This window comes from Thermobia domestica, chromosome 10 (genome assembly GCF_964235325.1).
Source record: "Thermobia domestica chromosome 10, izTheDome1.hap1.1, whole genome shotgun sequence".
Taxonomy (NCBI): Eukaryota; Metazoa; Arthropoda; class Insecta; order Zygentoma; family Lepismatidae; genus Thermobia; species Thermobia domestica.
This window is the reverse complement of record NC_137463.1, coordinates 213,366,181-213,387,851: the sequence shown is the minus strand read 5'-3', so window position 1 is coordinate 213,387,851 and position 21,671 is coordinate 213,366,181. Positions and strand designations below refer to the sequence as shown.

The 21,671-nt window shown below is 34.8% G+C and overlaps 2 protein-coding genes across 5 annotated transcripts in view; both read left to right on the top strand.

Moving 5' to 3' along the window:
- LOC145662976 (uncharacterized) overlaps positions 1–21,671 on the top strand; it is a gene marked incomplete at its 5' end in the record, with an annotated part of 292,449 nt that overhangs the window by 73,558 nt on the left and 197,220 nt on the right.
- On the top strand, positions 1,196–21,663 carry LOC145662170 (uncharacterized). The gene is made up of 3 exons (XM_081727504.1): positions 1,196–1,313; positions 6,408–6,474; positions 20,718–21,663. Exons 1-3 carry the CDS (start codon positions 1,305–1,307, stop codon positions 21,485–21,487), a joined length of 846 nt encoding a protein of 281 aa, XP_081583630.1. The 5' UTR covers positions 1,196–1,304; the 3' UTR covers positions 21,488–21,663.

The window sequence follows — 21,671 nt, the reverse complement described above, 5'->3', positions numbered from 1 at the left end:
TCTTAGTGTCGAATCTATAGTTCTCAGGGTCGATAAGATGGACAGTGACACTTCTGATGCTGATTAAATCCAAATTCAGCACCGCAACTTGGGGGAGGGGGATGAAGGATATATATAAAAACGAACGATATCAGTGTCGAATCCATGGTTTTCGGTCTCGCTGAGATGAACAGTGACACTTTCGATCCTGTTTACATCCAAATTCAGCCCCGCAACCTGCGGAAGGAGAGAGGGAAATACATAAAACTGATCAAAAATGACCCATATTAGTGTTGAATTCATAGTTTTCGGGGTCGCTGAGATGTACAGTGACACTTCCGATCCCATTTAAAACCAAATTCAACCCCCCAAATTGGGGGATAGAGAGATATATAAAAATTATCGAAGATGACCGATATTAGTGTCGAATTCATAATTTTTGTGGTAGCTGAGATGAACAGTTGTCTTTCCGATGCCGTTTAAACCGATGCCACTAAAAATGAAAACAGCATATTTCACATGTACCAAACAGATGAGATATGAAGTCATGCATCTAAATTTTAATTTTAACCCAGCAAAGCGGGTAATCCAGGCTAGTTACTTTTTTAAAGATGACATTTTTGCAACTTTCTGGCTCATTTAGTAAATAATTTGACACGTGGTAATGAGTTGGGCTTTCCATAGTATTCTGAATGAGATATGGCTTAAGAATAATATAAATAATTAATTTTGTCTTCGACGTAAATGAAAAATAACCTTTTAATTCATCATTGGAACATGTTCTTAAACATCTAAGCTAATTGAAATCTTCCTCTCGGAAAAGAAACGAACTGTATGTATCCACCCATAGCTGTACTAACATTAAAAAAAATAAAGCAATGCTTCTGGCAAATCCGGATTGACTTACTATTCTTAAAAGATAACGTAAATGTAACAAAAACGGATGTATAAATATCCTTAAGAGTGCAAGCTTTTGTATCATCTTGTTAAAAATGGAAATGAAGATGAATATATATCTTCTGGGGAATAATTATGGGTCATATAATGCTTAGTGGACAACACATATATATTTTTATTTTATTATTCTTTTTTATTTATATTTGCCGTTGAGTGCCCGAGAGAAGTGCGTAAATCTCAACACGTGTGAAACTGAATACTAATACTTATTGATATTTTAAAAACCTCCTTTGTCAAGGATTCGAATTTATATCCGTAGCTTCTAGGTAAGAAAAGAGGAAAAGGCATTTCGTTTTGTAGAAAAATAAAAGGACATATGAGATATAAGAAGAAGCATTTTGTGGAAACATTTAAGTCTTATTTCCAAGATGAAAACGGTGAGTACTAACTTTACTCTTGAAATTCAGTTTTAGTGATAAGTTTTTGCAGAGAAGGAATGAATTGCATTTTTTTTTTTACATAATTATAAATTTAGTTTATCTGTGTTGACTTATTTGGTTTATGATAACGAGATTACTTTTTTTGAAAATAAAAATAATCCATATACTGTAATACAGTGAATTATAGCAGATACAATTACCCAAAATTTGCGAGGGTTAGTCAAAATGTTCCCGGAATGTTGTAGTTGTGGCATTTGTGACGCAATCACAATGAATCTTGGGTAATACAGTCCCTAATTCTACGTTGCCTAATTCTGAATTTAACAAGTGTGAACACGTCTTAACAGCCAGTGTACGACTAGTGTAACTGAACGGAGGAGTTTATAGCGATCAGTCGGCTCAATTTCACAGATCGACCAATGTGTAAACATCAAGTTCATGTGCAAATTGTTGAAAATCTGATTCAGAGACTTCGATAGCCTTAAAAACAGTTTAACACCATCGGATATTTGTCTCTTCTCAAAGCTAGAAATGAACCTTTTCCGTTTCGTCAACGTAGAAGAGATCAAAACTAATGAGACGGCTGAACTTCGCAAGATACCAAAAGAGGCCTCGTCGTCTTTCAAGCGATTGAACAAGTGCGTCTGTGTTCCGAAGGTGCCAACTTTGAAATTGATAAAGTAAATGTGTACCTATATTGCGGTAATAAAGAGCTATAACAAAATTCCTGGAAATTTTTGACTGCTCCTCGTATTAAATATACGAACATTAACGTTGTTGGGTACTTGCACCATGATTATTCTTTAGTTCATTGACTTACACAAAGAATTATTTTTCTGTTTTCTTTGAAATGAATTGTAATTTTAATTGTATGGTTTTAACTGATTTCCAAGTTGTAATTAAAACAAGTATAATTTGTCTTTTGGAATCGAATTCCGGGACTTCTGGTTAGGTTTCCGGTTAAGGAAGGTATACCTATACGAAAAGAAAGCGCACGTATATAATGGACATACTGAGATAAAACAACATACTGTACGTACCTTATTCAATTACAGTATTAATTCCTACTACGAATCAATACACGCATAATTTACAATAAACAGAAAAAAAAACTGTTCATACGTTAAGTCTCTCCCCCCCCCCCCCCAGTGGTTAAGAGGGTTTTCTGTATGTATTGCTGCTAGGTTGCTGGACTTCCAACACTTTAGCCTGAAATATCATACTAAGCATGTAAGTGTCATTCCGACGTAAGGGAATTTGTTACAGTTCCTTTAAACTTTTAACAGCATCTTGATAAATATTTAGCCTACACAATATCTCTCATAGGATGTGTGAAAACTCTGCAAACGTTGCATTTCAGAACTTGAAATTTTCCATTGAAAAGTTTATTTTGATTTTCATATTGTCCTCGTAACACAGTATCCATTTAATGGAGGGAATTTAACAAGTTTTTCGCCCCTAAATTCAACGGACCATGAAATATTTCCGTTTAAGACAAGTTTCCGTTTTATAAAGGGTCTATTAAAGGTAGGTTTTACTGTATTCCTTGCTTTCAGAAGACGAATTTGTTTCAACATTTTACCTGTCCATTATTGTATAAATTTAATATTATTTGCATTTGATTAATAAATATTAAAGTAAAAAACTCATGTAGTGAAATTTAATTTTCACATAGCAACAAGCATTTAAACAAATTTGAAGAAGAAATATAAGGTGGTGCATATATTCAACATTGTTAATATCTGAGCTCGACTGATTTGATTTGACTTTGAGTTTAACGTCCCTTTCAGCAACGAGGCTATATGAAACGTAGGCCTACTGCTTAACATGGGTTCCATACCACATGAGCTCCCTTCGGGAATCGAGCTCGGGTCTTCCACGCCAAAGGTGTTCTCGCTAGCTGCTTAGCCACAATGGAGCTCATGTGAGCTCGAAACTACAGTAATCAACTTATTAGGGTTTCTCTTGTACAGTGATCATTGCATTTTTTTACACAGTTAATAATACCAACTGTTTCTAATAGAGCAATTAACCTCTACGAGTTATTAACCTTTTAGAGACATAACATAGAGGCGTAACATAGAAACACCCAGCCGATCGTTCTGTTGAGGACAATTGTGGTATATAATTAAACACAAGTTCTAGAAGGATTGAATGGGCGTGGTTTATAAACATCGTTTGCGTTTTATTAGTCGAATAAGATATTTAATACCCAATTATAGGCTTGGATGGTTTTTAAAGTATCCATATTTTGCGTCCCTAAAGGGTTAAAACTGTACCATCTTTTGTATTAGTGTTCATGCAGAGTTAGAATGTATTAGAATGTCACTGAGAGACCAGATATTGTTAGTATAATTCTACTTTTGCTTTTTACTTGGAGAAACTTGATATTATGTTCAATTTTGGACTTACAAACGTAGTGACTCATGACGATGAACATTGCCTACTGCCTACATATTCCGTAGACACTATAAATTCCGTTATTTTTCATTGATAATTCTATGGGGGCGGAAGCTCAAGTGGTTCGGATTCCACGTTAATCATTAATTTCACGTCTCATATAGCCTCGCTGCTGAACGGGGCGTTAAACTGAAAATCAACTCAATTCTATGGAAAGGTAATTATTTTCTCATTACTCCAGATTTTCGCCCATGTAAACAAACTCAATGTTTAATAGATAGATTGATTGATGTTTTCATGGAAATTTCAGCTACGAGACGATTTATCTCAATTATTGTTGCCTGTGAGACGAGAGTTGTAACTACAAGTACATTTTTAAATTTGAGACGAGACTAGAAATATTATAAAGGCGGACGCTTTTGAGACGAGAATCGAGACGGGACGATAAGTTCTTCGAGTCTCGTTCGGAATGCCAGTTAACCTAATTCATAGATTTCAAATACTGTTTTAGTATTACATGATTCTGTATAAATTGATAAAATAATTATACGTACAATGAAAGAGCATTTATCAATGTTTAAAAAAGACAAGTCATTACACAATATACTCCAACTATAATGCAGATCTTACAGTTTAATACTTATTATCTATTTCCCATATCATTTAACATCATTTGAATATATAGAGCATCCTGAATATTTAAAGGGTAAGGGGAAAAAACAAGGAATGTCGATGTGTGTGCTTTAACGGGTGCTTTGTTCTATCTGTTGGTGACTCTGGATACTATTTGAATGTATATGTCATGTATGCATACATGTAGAAATGCCCATATAAAAGCAGGCACAAATTTGACCAACTATTCATTTTGTACGCGGTTTTCAATATTAAAACAACGTTTTCTCGAAAATGCAGTTTTCTGACATTCCTTCCTTTTTTTTTCCCTGACCCTAATTTCTTCTTGCAAATAGATTAGATAAGAAATAATGAATATTTTCTTGCAAATAGATTGGATAAGAAATAATGAATATCTTCTTGCAAATACATTAGATAAGAAATAATGAATATCTTCTTGCAAATAGATTGGATAATAAATAATGAATATCTTCTTGCAAATGAATTAGATAAGAAATAATGAATATCTTCTTGCAAATGGATTAGATAAGAGATAATGAATATATTCTTGTAAATAGATTAGATAAGAAATAATGAATATCTTCTTGCAAATAGATTGGATAATAAATAATGAATATCTTCTTGCAAATGAATTAGATAAGAAATAAGGAATATCTTCTTGCAAATAGATTATATAAGAAATAATAAATATCTTCTTGCAAATGGATTAGATAAGAAATAATTAATATCTTCTTGCAAATAGATTAGAAAGAAATAATGAATGTCCGAAGTTAAATCCTCGACGTCACTGCATAATTCAATGGTTTTGTCTTAAATTATTTATACAGTACTATTCAATTATTAAACTACTAAGACTATTTATATGATTTTCAGTTTTTTCATTAAAGACTTTTATTTATATGTTAAAAAGCGAGGCAGCCTACTTTTTTTTTTTTACATAAATTAGTAACTAATGGAACGCTTTTGTCTAATATTTAATTAATTATATACTACTGTCAGAAGTTTAGTTAGATTTTTTTACATTTCGTAACTTCTGCGTGGGAGACTCAGGTTTGATTCCTGGCAGAAACTGATGTGGTTGGAATCCAACGTTAAGCTCCATGTCTCATATAGCCTTGCTGCTGAACTTGACGCTAAACTTATCCAATGCAATCCAATTGAGTTGCCATCTTGTTTCTCAGTCCAATTATTCTATATTTTAACGGGTACGATAGTTTTTTTGACTCGTGGCTGATATAAACCACGAATAAATTTTTAAACAACACAAATTTAGCATTTTGTTAAAAGTGTTTGTCCGTTTTCTGAAGGACTAATCGCCCAATAAATGTAACGCCATCCTGCACCTACTGTAAACAACATTATCCTGTCACTAAAGCACAAATTACTTGCAATTACTTATAATAATAATAATAATAATAATAATAATAATAATAATAATAATAATAATAATAATAATAATAATAATAATAATAATAATAATAATAATAATAAAAAATAAATAAATAAACAACGATCGAAAATAACTTCTAATAAGTGTAAATTCAATACAAGTTCGATGAAATAATAGCATAACTCAACAACGTCTATGAATTTTAAAAAAAAAAAGGAAGATCGAGGAAACCTTAGAAGAATAAAAGAGAAAACATATAACAAGAAAAATAGCTAAAGAATAGGAATAATAATAACAATAAAGAAAAGAAAATGAAATAAGCAAAAGGTAAAATTAAAGGCCTAAGACATCTTTAACTATTCTAGTCCTCTGAATAAGTACCGAGAGAATATGGTCGTATAAAAGTAAGATATCTTCGTCATATAAAAGTAGCATATATACCAAGATCTAACTAATATTACTAGTTAAATCAATATTTAAGATCGTGGAAAGGTCTCAATTTTCAAACAGATATTTTTGCACAAAGCCTCCATTATTTACATGATATTATCTAAAAGTTTCCTTACACGTTTGTTTATATTTCTATGATCGCTGCTGTTATTCAAAGAAAAAAAAAAAAAAGAAAACGTGGAAAGATATTTCATTGAATGAAAATTCTCTATTTACAGGTTCAAAGGTATTTTGCTCTCCTGCTCATCGGTGTAGCTGTTATTTATGATCAAATACACCAAGGAGGTAAGTTAAAGAAAAATTTTTAGACACTTCGTTTTTCTCTCTTTCTCTTTCAACTAGACTTATTGCAGATTTAAAAGAAAAAGTTTAATTTTATTTGAGCATAATACAAGTATCTTTACACGAGACGCCATTTTCATAATCTTCCGGGAGTAGAGTGCTTACCTCTGGAGCGTAGTGTCCCTAGTTCGATCCTAGGCGAAATAAGTTTGTGGAGAACAACACCGTTTGTGTGGGTTTTCTTGGGGTACTCCCGTTTCCTCCAACATTCTCATTCTAAAAGTACTTCCATCATCATTCTCTTGCCTAAATCATCCGTCTCCCTTGGCATAAAAGGCAACAAACGTGGCAACTGAAAGATTTCATTCCATTTTCATAATTTTCCCTTGCGCTCTCCAGATTTTCCTGTCACAGTCCGTACATGGCAAAGCTCTTTTGTTCCTACACTGTGTGACTTTGAATCACAAACCTATGAATCAAATTTGATTGATTATTTCAAATTTAAGATATATTTCTAATATCAAGGATATGCAGAGGCAGAACTCATTACTTGCAGTCGTCTTCGAACAACAACTCGAGTTTTAGTTGACTTTGTGGTGGTCAAACACCGTGCTCGTGGATTTTCTCGGGGTTCTCCCGTTTCCTCCCAGTTTCTGCATTCCACCATTTCACCCATCGCTCATCATCACCGTCTTCTTTAGCCTAACCGGCATAACCGTGGGACGTAAAACTTAAAGATTTCATTTCATTTCGAGTTTTAGTTGAGCTATAGTGCTCACACCAGCTACTAAATACATGAAGGGACTAAAAAAAGTCACAATATTTAATGTTTGAGTGGGCAGAAGCATGAATGTACGCAAAAGTGATTATGGAAGATTAGGTACTTCCAAAATGTAGGTGTAGAGAGGAATTGAGAGAAAGCAACAACATTGGTCGTAAACCTAATTATAAAACCATAGAGTTATAAAATAACAACTAGAGGCACAATTGGCGCTGCATATTCATTGCACCTTCAACCCCACTGTAGCATGGCAAAAGCGCACTTATATGAAATTGTTTGGAGAAAGGAAAGCTCAATTTCTTCTGTAGTTTATTGCTGTATAGAGAAATTTAAAAGAGAGAATGAAACACAGTTTCACACTTAAGTTATACAGATATTTAGATAGACTCTATTGGAAACTTATTTATATGCAAAAGTGTTTAAATGTGTAAAATCAAGGCTATTGTTCTGGTCCCTCTGGTTCCTCGAAATGCAGCAACCTTGCTTAATTGCATTAGTCCAAAGTTCATAATATTTTAATCATATATGAAGGGAGATTTATAAAACTTCAAAGCAATTAATGATTTATCTACTGAAGATTAGTGACACTCAAGGACTCACACAGCGGGTGGATTCTGGTAGTTTTGATCCTCGAAATACCTACTTTTCTGTAAATTTAGTCTAATTTCAGGGGTAATTATACAAACTTTAATTTATTCTCATATTGAATTTGGATCCCTCGAAAGGCTTTAGACCTCCCGAAATAAATTCTTGGATGTGTTCCTGGTGACAGTAACCACATTAAGCTCACAGGAAGTGTAAGAAAGGCCTCAAGTTAAATGCAGAATACAGCAAGTTGAATGTACAAGTAATGGTTGCAGAAAGGAATAAATATGTTTAATGCAGCGATCATTGTTTATTATTAATTAAAACATTAATTAATTACAGAATTACCAGGAAGAAAAAAACTGAGTGGGTCATTGAATGCGAAGAAATTGTATCTTCAAGAGCGTAATAAGGGGTACAGTAAAAGACTAGAGGGTGGGATCAAAACTTTTGGTGGCTATACGTTCGGGTGTTTTCAAAATATGTAACGTATACTTCCCCCTATATGCGTTCGTCCTTTCGTAAATTTAAAGTGAGTATACGCTATATTATAAAAATGTTAGGCGAGTATACGCTTTATTACATGCCTTGTTAAAACAGATAATAAGTACTTGTAGAGGTCCATAGTGATGAAAGCTTCTCACTTGTCAGTTAGCTGGGCGGCAACAAAACTTGAACAATCCCCTTTTCGAACTGTAGGGTTTTCATTTCAATACAATTAGCCGTGCTCAAGTTTAACACTTTATAATCAGACGAAGACTAGAGACATCATGTATTATCCAAAAAGTTTGAATAATGGAGAAAATTAAATGCTATGATATCTTCCAGTTTAACGTCCCACTATTATACCCTTTAGGCTAAGGGAGAAAATGATTAAAGCAAGTGAATGACAATGGAAGAATCGATGGAATGAGAACATGAGATGAGACGGGAGTACCCCGAGAAAACCCATGGACATGACGTTGTCCATCACAAATATACTTGGTCGGGATCGAACCAGGAACCCCGCATACCAGAGGTAAGCGCTATACCACTAAGTCACCGTGCCCTCCATATGAATGATGGAAAAACCTAAGATTACAGGTTCAAATTTATCTAGAAAATAGATATTCTTACAAAAACACCTAATTTCACCTTTGAGTAAACCTCATGGCTAATCATTAGTATTCTCACGTTTGGCGCTAGAGGCTCAAGTTCATTTTACGGCAGGAGTTTATGTACGTAACTCTGATCCCACCTGAAGTTGTAGATTCACATATCAGAAAGCCTCAGCACTGTCTTTTTAAATGTTATCAGCTCTTAAAAGCTCTTAACAAGGAAGACTCTTTTCTTTTTTACTAAAAGACCTAGAAGTTACTTCAAGTCTGATTTTATTTCAAGGAAGATGAATTTGTTCTGTAGAATGGAATGTTTTGTATTCGTAATTGTGACATTTTTAACGACCTTGAACTTGATGGTTTTTTCCTATTCTGTTTTGTTTTTCGTTTGTGCATTTCCTGTTTCTAATATAGGTAACTGGTACTATTCAAAAACATTTCATTAATTTTTATCCTTGAATTTTGTACGAAAAGGGAAAAAAAAAATCAAACTTCTATCCTGGAAAGTTTCCACTAAACAAATATCTTAAATTACAACTTTCATCTTCATGTTCTGAACATCTTTAACTTTTATATTCGAAGAAAGCGTTACAAAATAATTTATTCAAATTTATGTTTGTTATTCTCATGCTTGATTACCAGGTATTCGTTTTGAGTAGTTAACAATTGACAAACTTTGAGGAAACAATGCATTTTGTAAGAAAAGAAAAGCTCAAACTTGTATCATATGCGTCAATCTTACTTGATTTTATTTCGAATGAGAGCAAGAACATGCCCATATTCGTCTATATGAGTTTACAATTGTTTCCAGAATCACAAATTGTATATACATAATGCATGAATTATAATTAATCCGTTAAAAAACTAACGATTAAATTGAAAACTTTAAAAAATTGATAATTTGTAATTTAATCAATTAAATTTTTCAGATGTCTACAATTGATAATCGTTAAATAAATCGAAGCGATTAAAAAGTTAACAGTTAATTTATTTTTCAGAAACTAATTATTAATATTTCTTAGTTTTATTATATTTTAATTTTACTGTTTATTAACTATCAGTTATATATGAAAAAGTTGTTGTGCTTGTTGAGTTTGGATCAGTGACATAACTAAGGGAGGGGGTGGCAAACGGGGCTTGTACCCAGGGCGCCGGATTGAAGGGCGCAAAATTAGGTAAATATTTATTTTCATTATAAAGCAAAGAAAGGAGTTTTACCAAACTAAGGATCATAAAAAATACCTCACAAACTTAACAGGAGAACAACTCACCAACCTTAGGATCATATCCATAGAACATAAGTTAGCTTCAAAGCTTTCTTTTGAGGACGTTGTAAAAACCTGCAAAGTTAAATTTTAGTGACTTCTTGATACTTTCCCCCAGAATGCATTTCCCCGTCCTATTCTTTGATGCAAGTTCTTTCTTTACCATTTTTACTAGCTATTAAATGAATCGCGTACAAGGTGACATGCCCTCATGGAGGAAAGAATAGGTTTCCAAATTTTAGATACGCTCTCCTGAATAATTTACTATGACTTAACGTACTTCTTCCCTGTACCCTTCATATAAATAATAATGGGGCAAGATGGACACATGTGCCATTTTGCCCCACGTCTTTCTGTACTAACTTGCTCTGAAGTACACATGCAAATATTTCTCGATATTTTCCAATACTGCTTGCAACTATGGCGCCATGAGGCCTATATGCCTTTGTTCACAACACTCGCCGGTTCTCGTCGTAATGCTTAGAATTTTCGCATTCACACACTACATTTATGAAATACTTTAGTACTCATCAACTAGAATTTACACGCACACTACTATTTTTCTTTTACATCAATTAAACATACCTGTTTTAAAGCAAATTCGCCGGCACTCGTGCAGTACCTCCACCTTGATATCTTCTTCATCCTAACTTCTACTTGGGGTTCCTGGTTCGATTCCAGCACGCGCCATGTGGACTTTGTGGTAAACAAAAATCGTGCTCGTGTGTTTTCTCGGGGTTCTCCCACTTCCATCATTCCACTCATTTCTCATTATCACTGTCTCCTTTAGCATAACCGTGGGTCGTTAACCTTAAAGATTTCATTTCATTTTTTCAACTTTTACGATTGCTTACTGCTTATAAATATATCTACTAGAGGGAAAATACCATCTTGTTCTCTTTTCGTATACGTCAAATTTTAAATTCTTTATATAGTTATGCTCAGTCTGTGATAAAGGGAAACAACCCATTTTACAATATATTAAGTAAAATAAAGATTATCTCACTTTTCGGACAGTCAATAATGTGTCAAATATTGTGTATGGAGATAAAGGCTTTGGTACGGAGATACTTTCTTTTTTTGTCTTCGGCACTCAAGGAGATGATGTGGTGTCTTTACGTCCCCAAACTGCCCCATTTTACCAGGCTGCCTTTGCAAACCTTAGAGCAATATTGAACAAGTGTAGAATGGTATCCCCGGCCGCCCAATTGGAAGTTACACCCCTTACCATGTCTTGGCCTATTTTATATACTGTCTATACATAAAATATGATATTTTCTTTTGTCGATTACTGCATATAATCTCAGTTTAATTCATTGTGGTGCCTATTTTACAGATCATCTTGCTAGTGTTTAGGAAAGGGTCAGGCTTGGATTTCGGCATAGTCATTGATTCCAGAATCTTTTACTTTTACTATCCCTTTTTCTTTTCTGTAGATAAACAAAGAAGAATCAAGAGAATGATAGTAAAATAATGCTAAAGTATGTGTTCCATATATAATTTTCAGTAATTTTGCTCGTTTGGTGTGCATCCTTCTTCAACACCGATGTTGTGCGGGATGTATATTTGAATTTAGGATTAGGAATTAGATTTTTGGGCTTTTGGCATCTATGGGCATATTAGTTCGTCACATATGATGGATGACGTCCTTTGGCGATCTCTCACTGACCAGGAAATTGCGGAGGAAGAAAGGAATGGGAAAGAAGGAAGTGGCGTGGCATCATTATGTGAGGTACCATCTCGGCATTGCCCGGTGTGTGTAACAAAAACAAAAAAGCATCTCGGGATGGTAGGTCTAAGAAAGCTTTTTACACTTTTTCGACCTAGTATTCCAACCGGGAATCGACCAGGGACTTCTCGTGCCAAAGGCGAGAAGGTTAGTGACTATGCTACGCAACGCAACTATTATACCCTATATATATATATATATATATATATATATATATATATATATATATATATATATGTATGTTTCCCACGAATCAAACATGAGTCTTCTACTGGAAAGACAAGAAAATTTACCTATTACCCATGAAGGAACTCAAATGCCCGTTTGAATCGTGGAAGGCTATGGAAGTTTATTTCCGTACAAGATAATTTTGAAATACGTGATGTTCTTTTAACCAATAAGAGTTATACCTCGAGTTTGACCAGAAACGTGTTCTATTCTTGCCTCGGATATAAACTCGACTACCAGTTCGAATCCCATCCACTTTAAACAGGATCATACAGCCTCGTTGCTATAAAGAGACAAACTCAAATAACCAATCGACCATGTGACGTACCTTGAAATTTAATACGATTTTAAACCATGAAGATCTGGGAAAGAACAGTTGATTGAAGGATACGACAGAAGACGACTGTTGGAGAGGAACAGTTTGATTTTGTGTCAGGAAGATGAACATCTGATGTAATCTTTGAAGTTTATGAAACAATACAGGGAAATGAGAGCGGAATTGCATTTCGTTATTATACACTTGGAAAAGACGTATGACAGAATGCCCAGACAAGAACTATGGCGATGGGTGAGGGACAAGGAGTTTTCTGTGAAATATGTACGATTGGTAAGGGACATATACGAAAGAGTAGAGATCCAATTGAAGAGCAGTGTGATTATGGCAAAGGATTTCTTGTGAAAGTTAGTCTGTTCAGGAATCAACTGTCATTCAATATTTGATCAATTTGATAATGGATGTGTTGGCGATGAGATAAAATGAAGAGCGCCATGGATTCTGTTGTTCGTGGATGATGTTGTTACACGCGAAACATCTGAAGATAAGGTAGAAAAGAAACTGGAAGAATGCAGAAGGATGTTGAAAGACAAAATCATGAGGATAAGTAGAACGAAAACAGAATATATGACACTCAACAAAGAAGACGGAGGCTTCCTGCGGTTACTATCTTGGATTGTAGCTCGACCAGTATAATGGATTACAAATACAAAATAAAATCTGGGTAGGTCTTTGTGATAAGAAAGTAAGTTGCAGGTTAAAAGGTCGTATAAAACAGTAATAGAACCGGCATAATGTACAGTAGTGAAACCTAGATAATCATAAGGGCCAAAGAAAAGAGGATAGAAGAAATAGAGATGAGAATTTTCAGAGGAGAGTGGTGTGACGAGCAGGCCCGTATCCAGGGGGTCAAGGGGGCGTCCCCCCTAAATGTTTGCTGCCCCCCTAAAATATTCACGGTAGGCTTGGAAATGAACTATAATATGGCGATGAACTATAATATGATTGGATCGGGCCCCCCTAACATCAGACGGCCCCTCTTACATTTTTGAGCTGGCTACCGGCCTGGTGACGAGGTAGGATTGAATAAGGAACGATTATATAAGAGGTACTGTTAAGGTGGGGCCTTTTAGTAAAAAGTTCCAAGAATGGAGACTGAGATGGCTGAGATATCTAGAACGAAGAAACGACGACCATGTAGGAAAGAGAATTGGAAAACTGGAAGTAACAGGTAAAAGGAAGAGGGAAGGACCCAAGATAAGATGGAAGAACAAGATTCAAGATAATCGAGGGAGAAGAGATGGATAATTGAGGACGTCCAGGATAGAGGAGAGTGGAGGAAAAGAATTAAAAACAGAAACGCTGATTTTATATAAACATGAGAACAGGTAGAGACATAGAGAAAGGAAAGAAGTCAAAAAGTTTGTAGCCGGTATTAAATTTAATACAGGGCAAGTCAAAATGATGGACCCGATTTCAGAAATGTATTTTGTGAAACCTAATAAACATATGTTATTGTGAGACATGTGGAAAGAAACGTAAAGTATCAAAGCTTTCTTCAAACAAAATCACAAGTGTTCTGTGTGAGCAGCTCGTGTAACACGGCACACATCAATACGATAGTCTATCTCGTCATGTCAAACGTTTTGTAGTATGTTACGCTCAATATCAGTTCATTTTATGCTCGCTGTCAAGGGTGCCCATCAGGAGGGGGGCAAGGTGGGGCGCTTGCCCCCCTAGAGGAAATTGTACTTCAGAATATCGAAAATCCAATAGAATTTTTACATTAGTTACAGCAAAATTCGAAACTATTTTTGAAACGTCGCTTATACTTGCCCCCCCCCCTTGGAAAAAATAGCATGGGCGCCCTTGCTCGCTGCTGACTTTTAGTTGTAGAACAGGCTCGTAGGAAAGGGGTGGATCCGGACCTCCCCCCTTCAAAACCAGAAATGTAAAAAATTAAGGAAGGATGAAACAAAAAGAAACGAGAAAAAGAAGAACCACCGTTAAAAATATAAAGCTACAGCGCTAGCTACAGCAAGCGTTTGGTTACTCTTTCTTATAAGGAGCTTTGTATGGAGGAAACTGGGAGGAGGGTCAAGTTGAAAATGGATATTATTGTAACGGAGCATTCCGAATTCCATCTAGCTCCATGCTAATCATATGGACTACAAATGACGATCGATAAACCGGTTCGATCAGATAGACTCTCAGAAGAACTTTAAAAAACTCGAAAGATTATCTTTTTCAATACCATTGTTTATATTCTTTTACTCGAGATTCTTCATAGTTCGTTATTAAAATACCAAGATATCCTCATTTTATTGTCCTAACAAACCAATATGGGTAATTAGCAGTAAAATAGTTTAGATTGATCGAGGCCCTGGTGTGTAACCAGAGTATTTCATGCCAAGCCCCCCCCCCTCATTACGAAATCCTGGCTAAACGAACCAATATGTATGTTTGTAGTAAAATAGTTTAGAATGATCGAGCCCCTGGTGTGATAACCACAGTACTTCGTCACGGACCCACTCTATTACGAAATTCTGGCTGCGTACCTGCTGTAGAAAGTGGAAACTAAACTTTGAAGGTTAACCATTCAAAATGCATGTTTCACAGTATCGTATGTTCATTAGATGTCACAGAATAAAATTTTGAAATCGGGTCCATCATTTTGACTTGTCCTGTATAATTTATTATAAAGTTTATCAATAATGAAAGCAAGGACATTTTCATTTAGAAAATAAGAGAACAAAATACTCTTCTTACCAATAGATGTTTGCAGTGCTTCATAGGAAGGTAACTATTAATCCATACATTTATACTACTCATCTTTGGACATCTGTTAGCATCTAGATAATGATAACGACACTGAAGACTGAAAATTTGCTCAGCTCATCTCATGAAAATTTCTGAACATTAAAATGGATGACAGATACACTTTCATCAGAAGCTTTGTATTCTTTCACACTACAACCAGATTTTCTAAAACTCTGCAGCTATAGAAATTAAATTCCGTATATTATTGGCATAACAATGTAAATATATTATTTTCAACAATGCCATCCATATTTACTTAAAGAACATTAGCACTTCCCTACTAGTGTGTCTGATCAACAACATCAGTACCAGCACGAGGTGTTACAAACTTCCGAAGAAAAACAAACATGTCTTTAAATTTGGTTCGTAACTTGTAACATATTTGTATATTGTTTAATTTTGTTTTGCAGGCAAAATGAAATATCTTTACTTGCATTAATTAAGTTTTCAAACAACTTTAAGAAATTTTCAGTACACGAAACATTCACTGGAAAAGAAAATATTATTTGCATAGTCTTGTACGTAAAACTTCTTTTTTATTATTATTCATGCAATCTTACAGTCTTTGTAATTATTTTAGAACAAAAGTATGATATTACATTGTAATATATGTTTTGTAGCCCAGTCAACGAAGGAAAATTGACAAAAAATAATAAAATAAACCGTATGGTTTTAAAATTTGACACAGTTGTGTGTGTATGGGTGGGGAGAGTGCCCTAAACGACATACTAAAAGTCCTCGAAATTGTGTTGTCCTCGGGCGGTGCAAGGGGTTTAAAGGTAGTTTTTCCAAGTTTTTCTTAAATATCTCAAAAACTGGGTTTTACCCAAAAAGATTTCAAGTACGAAATTAAACTACATTAAATTTACTACGAAAATAGATACAGAAAAAATCCTATTTTTCTGTATAGGACTATTAAAGTTTTACGTCCCAGGATTATTCCGGCTAGGAGACGGTGATGACAAGAAATGAATGAATTGGTGAAATGAAACGGAAGAAAACTGGAGCTCAAAAAAAAAAAAAAAAAAAAATGCACACGGTGTTTATCCACGACAAAACTCGCGTGGTACGAGCTGGGGTCGAACCAAGAACCTCAAACATCAGAGGTGAACGCTCTACCACTGAGCCTCCGCGGCCCCTGCATAGGACTATATTTTTTAGAAAGTATATATATTTAAAAATCTTATTTTAATGGTAAAATCAACTAAAACTGTTCAGGTAAACTTAAGATAAAAACTCATGCTTATAAACACTATACAAAGGCAATACACAACTTCGTACACAAAAAGACACTATCTTGTGGGGCTTTGGGGTGGGTCGCTTTCGTACGAGTTACTAGTACCTCGGATTTCACATCTTGCTTAGTTCTCCTACCTGTAATAGACCAATCTGAGTGTTAGGTTGATGATCGAAAGGCTACCAGGATTTCTCAACATTTTTCACTAGCGTACCATCATTATTACCACCACGTAAGTCGTGCGTACCATCCAGCAGTGACTCGCGTACCACCGATGGTATGCACACCACAAATTGAGAAACTGTGAACGGGAAACCATTGTAGGTACGGATCCCATTGAACAGCTTGAAATTTTATCTTAAGTATCAACGATGTTTGTGTGTTTATGCCCCTGACGCTGGGCTCGATAAGAAACAGAGAACAGAAATGACCAAAAGAACATAAAAATATACTTTATTTAGAGTTCATTCAAAAAGAAAAGTGTTAGATTCTTAAGTTACAAAAAAGAAATCAAGAACTTCAGTTTTTAAAAGAAAACATATGTATTCTACATCATTAACATACGCGCTTTCAGTACAAGAGACCAGATATGATTCTTGGTGAAAGCTCACATAGCTTTCTATCCAATATTAATCAGTAAGACTGCGTCTCATATAGCTCTTATGCTAAACGAGATGTTAAATTCGAAATAATCAATCAACTTACTTTTTTATTTTACAGCGGTAACTACTCACTTCTTGTATGGTGCTATCCGTTGATTTGATTTGATTTTGAGTTTAACGTCCCTTTCAGCAGCGAGGCTATATGAGACGGGATCTACTGATTAACGTGGAATCCGAAACACCTGAGCTCCCGCCGAGAATCCGTAAAACTAATTTTTATCTATTCCTTCATTATGCCTTCTTATTTACCAGTTCCTCTTCAGTGAAACACTAAGGAAGGGAGCTAGACGTTCTAAATCTACTTCATTGGTTTAGTAGCTTCATATAGCTACATTTAACAAGTGAACTATAGTACAGTCAGACATTGATTAAAATCCAATGTTTTACCACATATCAGTTTCACACTTAATTTTATGTTCAATTGAATATGGTACATGTAATAAGTCATTCTCATTACCGTTGTGATTCCTGTCTCACTTTGATTCATCCATATTGCATTGTGTATTATTATTATTATTATTATTATTATTATTATTATTATTATTATTATTATTATTATTATTATTATTATTATTATTATTATTATTATTATTATTGATTACTTACTTTAAGTGGCGAAGTTAAGACTGTAACCTTTTCCAAGTATTTAACAAGTACATTTATGAGCTTCTATTTTCAAAATCCATAAAGTACGCAAAGAATACAAACAATTAGGGCCTACAAAATAAAAGAACACACATATTCTTTATTCCATTGATTTAATTGCTGTCATTCGTTCCATGGATGAGAAGTAAATGCCTATTATGGAACTTCACATGTGGTGATACATACACTCATTCAAGTCTCTATCTGTATTGAACATTGGAGCTGTTGCTAATCGCAGAGAAGCTGAAAAGCAAAGAAAATACAACCTTATCGAAAATTTTGTTTTCACTCCATTTGTTGTTGAAACTAATGGCTCTTGGGATGCAAGAAGTCTTGAATTCATTAGGGAGGTACACAGTAAAAAATGGTTAATTCAACTCAATTTTAACACAGGGCAGTGGTTTCAGCGTGACTACCACTATGCGGTGTTAGTTCAACACAGACCCTGTGGTGTTGGCGTTTAACACAGGGGGTGTGCTACGTCTTTAACACACAACCGGTGATGAGCGGTGTTAAATTCGGATCTGTGTTAGTATTTTCGGCGTTGATTCGACACATGTCAGGGTCTGTGGTGTGAAGAAAAGTATTAAGTGTTACTTGCAGCGGTGTTGCACCAACATGAAGAAAGTAATACAGTGTGTAGTGTGTTAATTATTTTGTGTTAATATTACACCATGTCAAATATCAATATAACACAGTCCCTGTGTTACTTCGACATCATTTTCTTATTATTTTAACACACAATCTGTGTCATAATTGAAGGTCAGACCACCAGATTAACACCGTTTTTGGTGTTAGCTCGACTCCACTTCTGTATTACTACGACTCCTATTTCGGTGTTGAAATAACTCTGTGTGTGGTGTTAATGTAACCATTTTTCTCTGTTGGAAAGTCATGTGGTGTGCATGCTTACGCTTACCGAAGATTCTAATTTTAAAATAAGAATAGTAAACTACAGAACACTTCATATTGAAAATCTTCATAAAAATTTTTGTTGTCCTCCCCAATATTTATTGTGAAGTATTTCTTGATGGTGCGAAACAACTTTTACCAACATTTTGTTCAAGAATGATAGGAATCTGTTAACTATATCCTTATAATGTTTGCTCTTAATCGTGATTCTACTTGTTTTTCGCCAGTTTTGAAACACAGTCCCCGATGTTGACTGGTGATCTCTAGTGCAGTGTAGAAGTAACACAGTAATACGATGTTTCTCGCTGTTGACATATTTCTTCAGAAACATTATGTAAAACAATTGAAAACATATCGCGCGGTTTGAATGTTGAAATTTTGCGTATACCTGGATTTAAGTATTTCTTTCTACTGTGTTTGTCTGTAACTTCAATCCATTAGCTTTTACAATTAGATGCCAACATATTTGGCAATCAAGCAGAAAACAACACCGAAGATTTTACACTTGTGTTAATTTAGCACACAGACTGTGTGTCATTTCAACTACCGTTCATTTGACACACAACTCCAAATGGAGAGTGAGTTGTTCTAACCACCTGTTTGTGTTATATTTTAACACAATCGTGTTAACACATAGGCATGTCATTGAAATAACACAACGATTTCTTACAGTGTAGGAAGATGCATTTCTTGCGTTTCCGGCGATGTTCGTTCTACATCTTTTCTAATACAAAACAGCCGTTTCTATCCACCGTGGTAACATCTCATTGGTCCTTGGTACTTGACCACCTGGAAAGGAACTGAACGAGATGTTTGTACTCTAATAAGAATAGTTATATATATTACTTCCTGAACAATAGTTTTTCTTTTAGATTATTTCCAGATAATACGAAATCTGTTCTGGTGATTTTCTCTTGTGTAGATAGGGAAATGAATTATTTATTCGTTATTTTAAACTTTTGTACGTTTGTTGAAATTTTATATATTTTGATGTTTTGATTATTATATGTATGTATTCTGCAAATTAGCGCAATTCTCGGCGATAAAGCCCTTTGGAAAAAATTAAAGTGTGAAACAGTATTAAATGTAAAAATTAAAAAAATAAGAATATATAATACAAATATAATACATATTCTTTATATATAAGCTCAAAAGAATGTTGTATTAAGTAACAAAAAATATAGACATTCTATGAAAGGAACACAAATTTCTACTGAGAAAGAATACAAACATTTTAAAAATAAAAAAAGAGAAAAACAAAATGTTTCAGTTACGTCCCACTTATATACTTTTCAATCTAAAGAAAACAGGTATTTATTGAAAGCGAATCATTATGAGCAAGAAATGATAGAGTCAGGATATGGTACGAAATGAGAGAACCGCAAGAAAACACATAGACACGATGTTGTTCTTCAGAAACTCACGTGAATTGGGATTGAACAGAGATCGTTTACATCAGAGGTGAGCGTTCTGCTACTGAGCCACCGTGCTACCAAGAACTACATGAAGGAAAAATCATGGAAAAGAGTATTGTATATAACTATTTCATGATTTCATGATCTGACGCCTCTTTGGTAAAAGTTCGATAAATACAAAAAATCTAAGCGCTAAATATAATGGCTACGTCGTGGGAACTATTGATATTTCAGTTTCCAATGTAAGCCCGCGATGGCTCAGTGGTAGAGCACTAATTTGTGGTGCGTTGGGTTCTTAGTTCGATCTCAGCTTCCGCCATATGGGTTTTGTGCAGGGTAATATCCTTTGCATGGGTTTCCCCGGGGTTCTCCTAATTTTTCCACACTCATCATTCTGCTATTTCAATCATTATCATCATCATCACCGTCTCCTCTGGTCTCGGAACACACTCGTGAGATGTTAAACTAAAATAAAAAGTTCATAATATTTCGGAACCTATTGGAGTTTATGTTCATTCAGATTGTTTTGTTAAATATTTCAGATGTTGTTATTGATATTTGAACAACTTTTAATTTGCTCTCTTTGTAAATTTCAGTTTTGGCTCAAGCTCTGAAGCCCAGGGTTACAAATAACCATCGAGTTGCTTTCGATGGCTACACTGGTTGGGACTTAACAAGAAATAATTCCAGTTTACCTGGAAGAGTCATCATTGAAGACAATAGGAACATCAGCACGTGGCAACGGGCAGCAGCTGACGTTGACAGAGAACGGTACAGGTACGCTGCTGGAGACACTACCGATTGGAATGATGGGAAACGTCTTGGTGTAGGGAACATTAGAAATGTTGAAGGGTACAAAACTTACAGCAGTGAGAAGTACGACCGAAATAGATGGAATGGGCCCGGGCGTCCCAACTTTGACTATGCTCGCGGTGGAGTCTTTGGAGGTTTCAAAGAAGAGGACAATCGAAGGGAAAATATAGAATGGAATCGTGACGCAATCAGAAGAACTGAAATGCCTCCACCACTTCCTTTATCTGAACTCAGGAGAGACAACTATAGGGATTATTACGGAAACAGTAGATTCGGAAGCGCACCATTTCCATTTGACTCAATTAGTGGATACAGAACCTGCGCTGACTACGTTCGTCATGCTTGTGATTGTAAGGATCTTAATTTTCTTCGAGAATTGGAGAGGTTCGATCGTAGCTATTCGCCTGGAGGCAGTAGTACCTTAAGCGACTACTATAGGCGGTATCTCATTCGTGATAAGTTGAACGGCGAGGGCAATTACAGAGATCTCAGATCTCCGCATGAGGAATTGTGGAAGGAACGTGTGGATGAAGTGCAAAGAAAAACAAAGTGAAAAGGATAAAGACAATATACTATCATTACAACTAAGTTCGATATGATGTGCAAACCAAATAAGCTTAATTATTGTGGTAGATAATTTAGTCTTTATCTTGCGTATATATTAAATTACTTCATGAAGTTAGTATTAATTTTGTTAAGTAAAAATGTTACTGTAGAGAAAACGTATAAAGTGTAAT

Coding starts and splice junctions, on each gene's coding strand:
- LOC145662170 (XM_081727504.1), top strand. Junction 6,475..20,717: donor TGATCAAATACACCAAGGAG/GTAAGTTAAAGA, acceptor TGTAAATTTCAG/TTTTGGCTCAAGCTCTGAAG.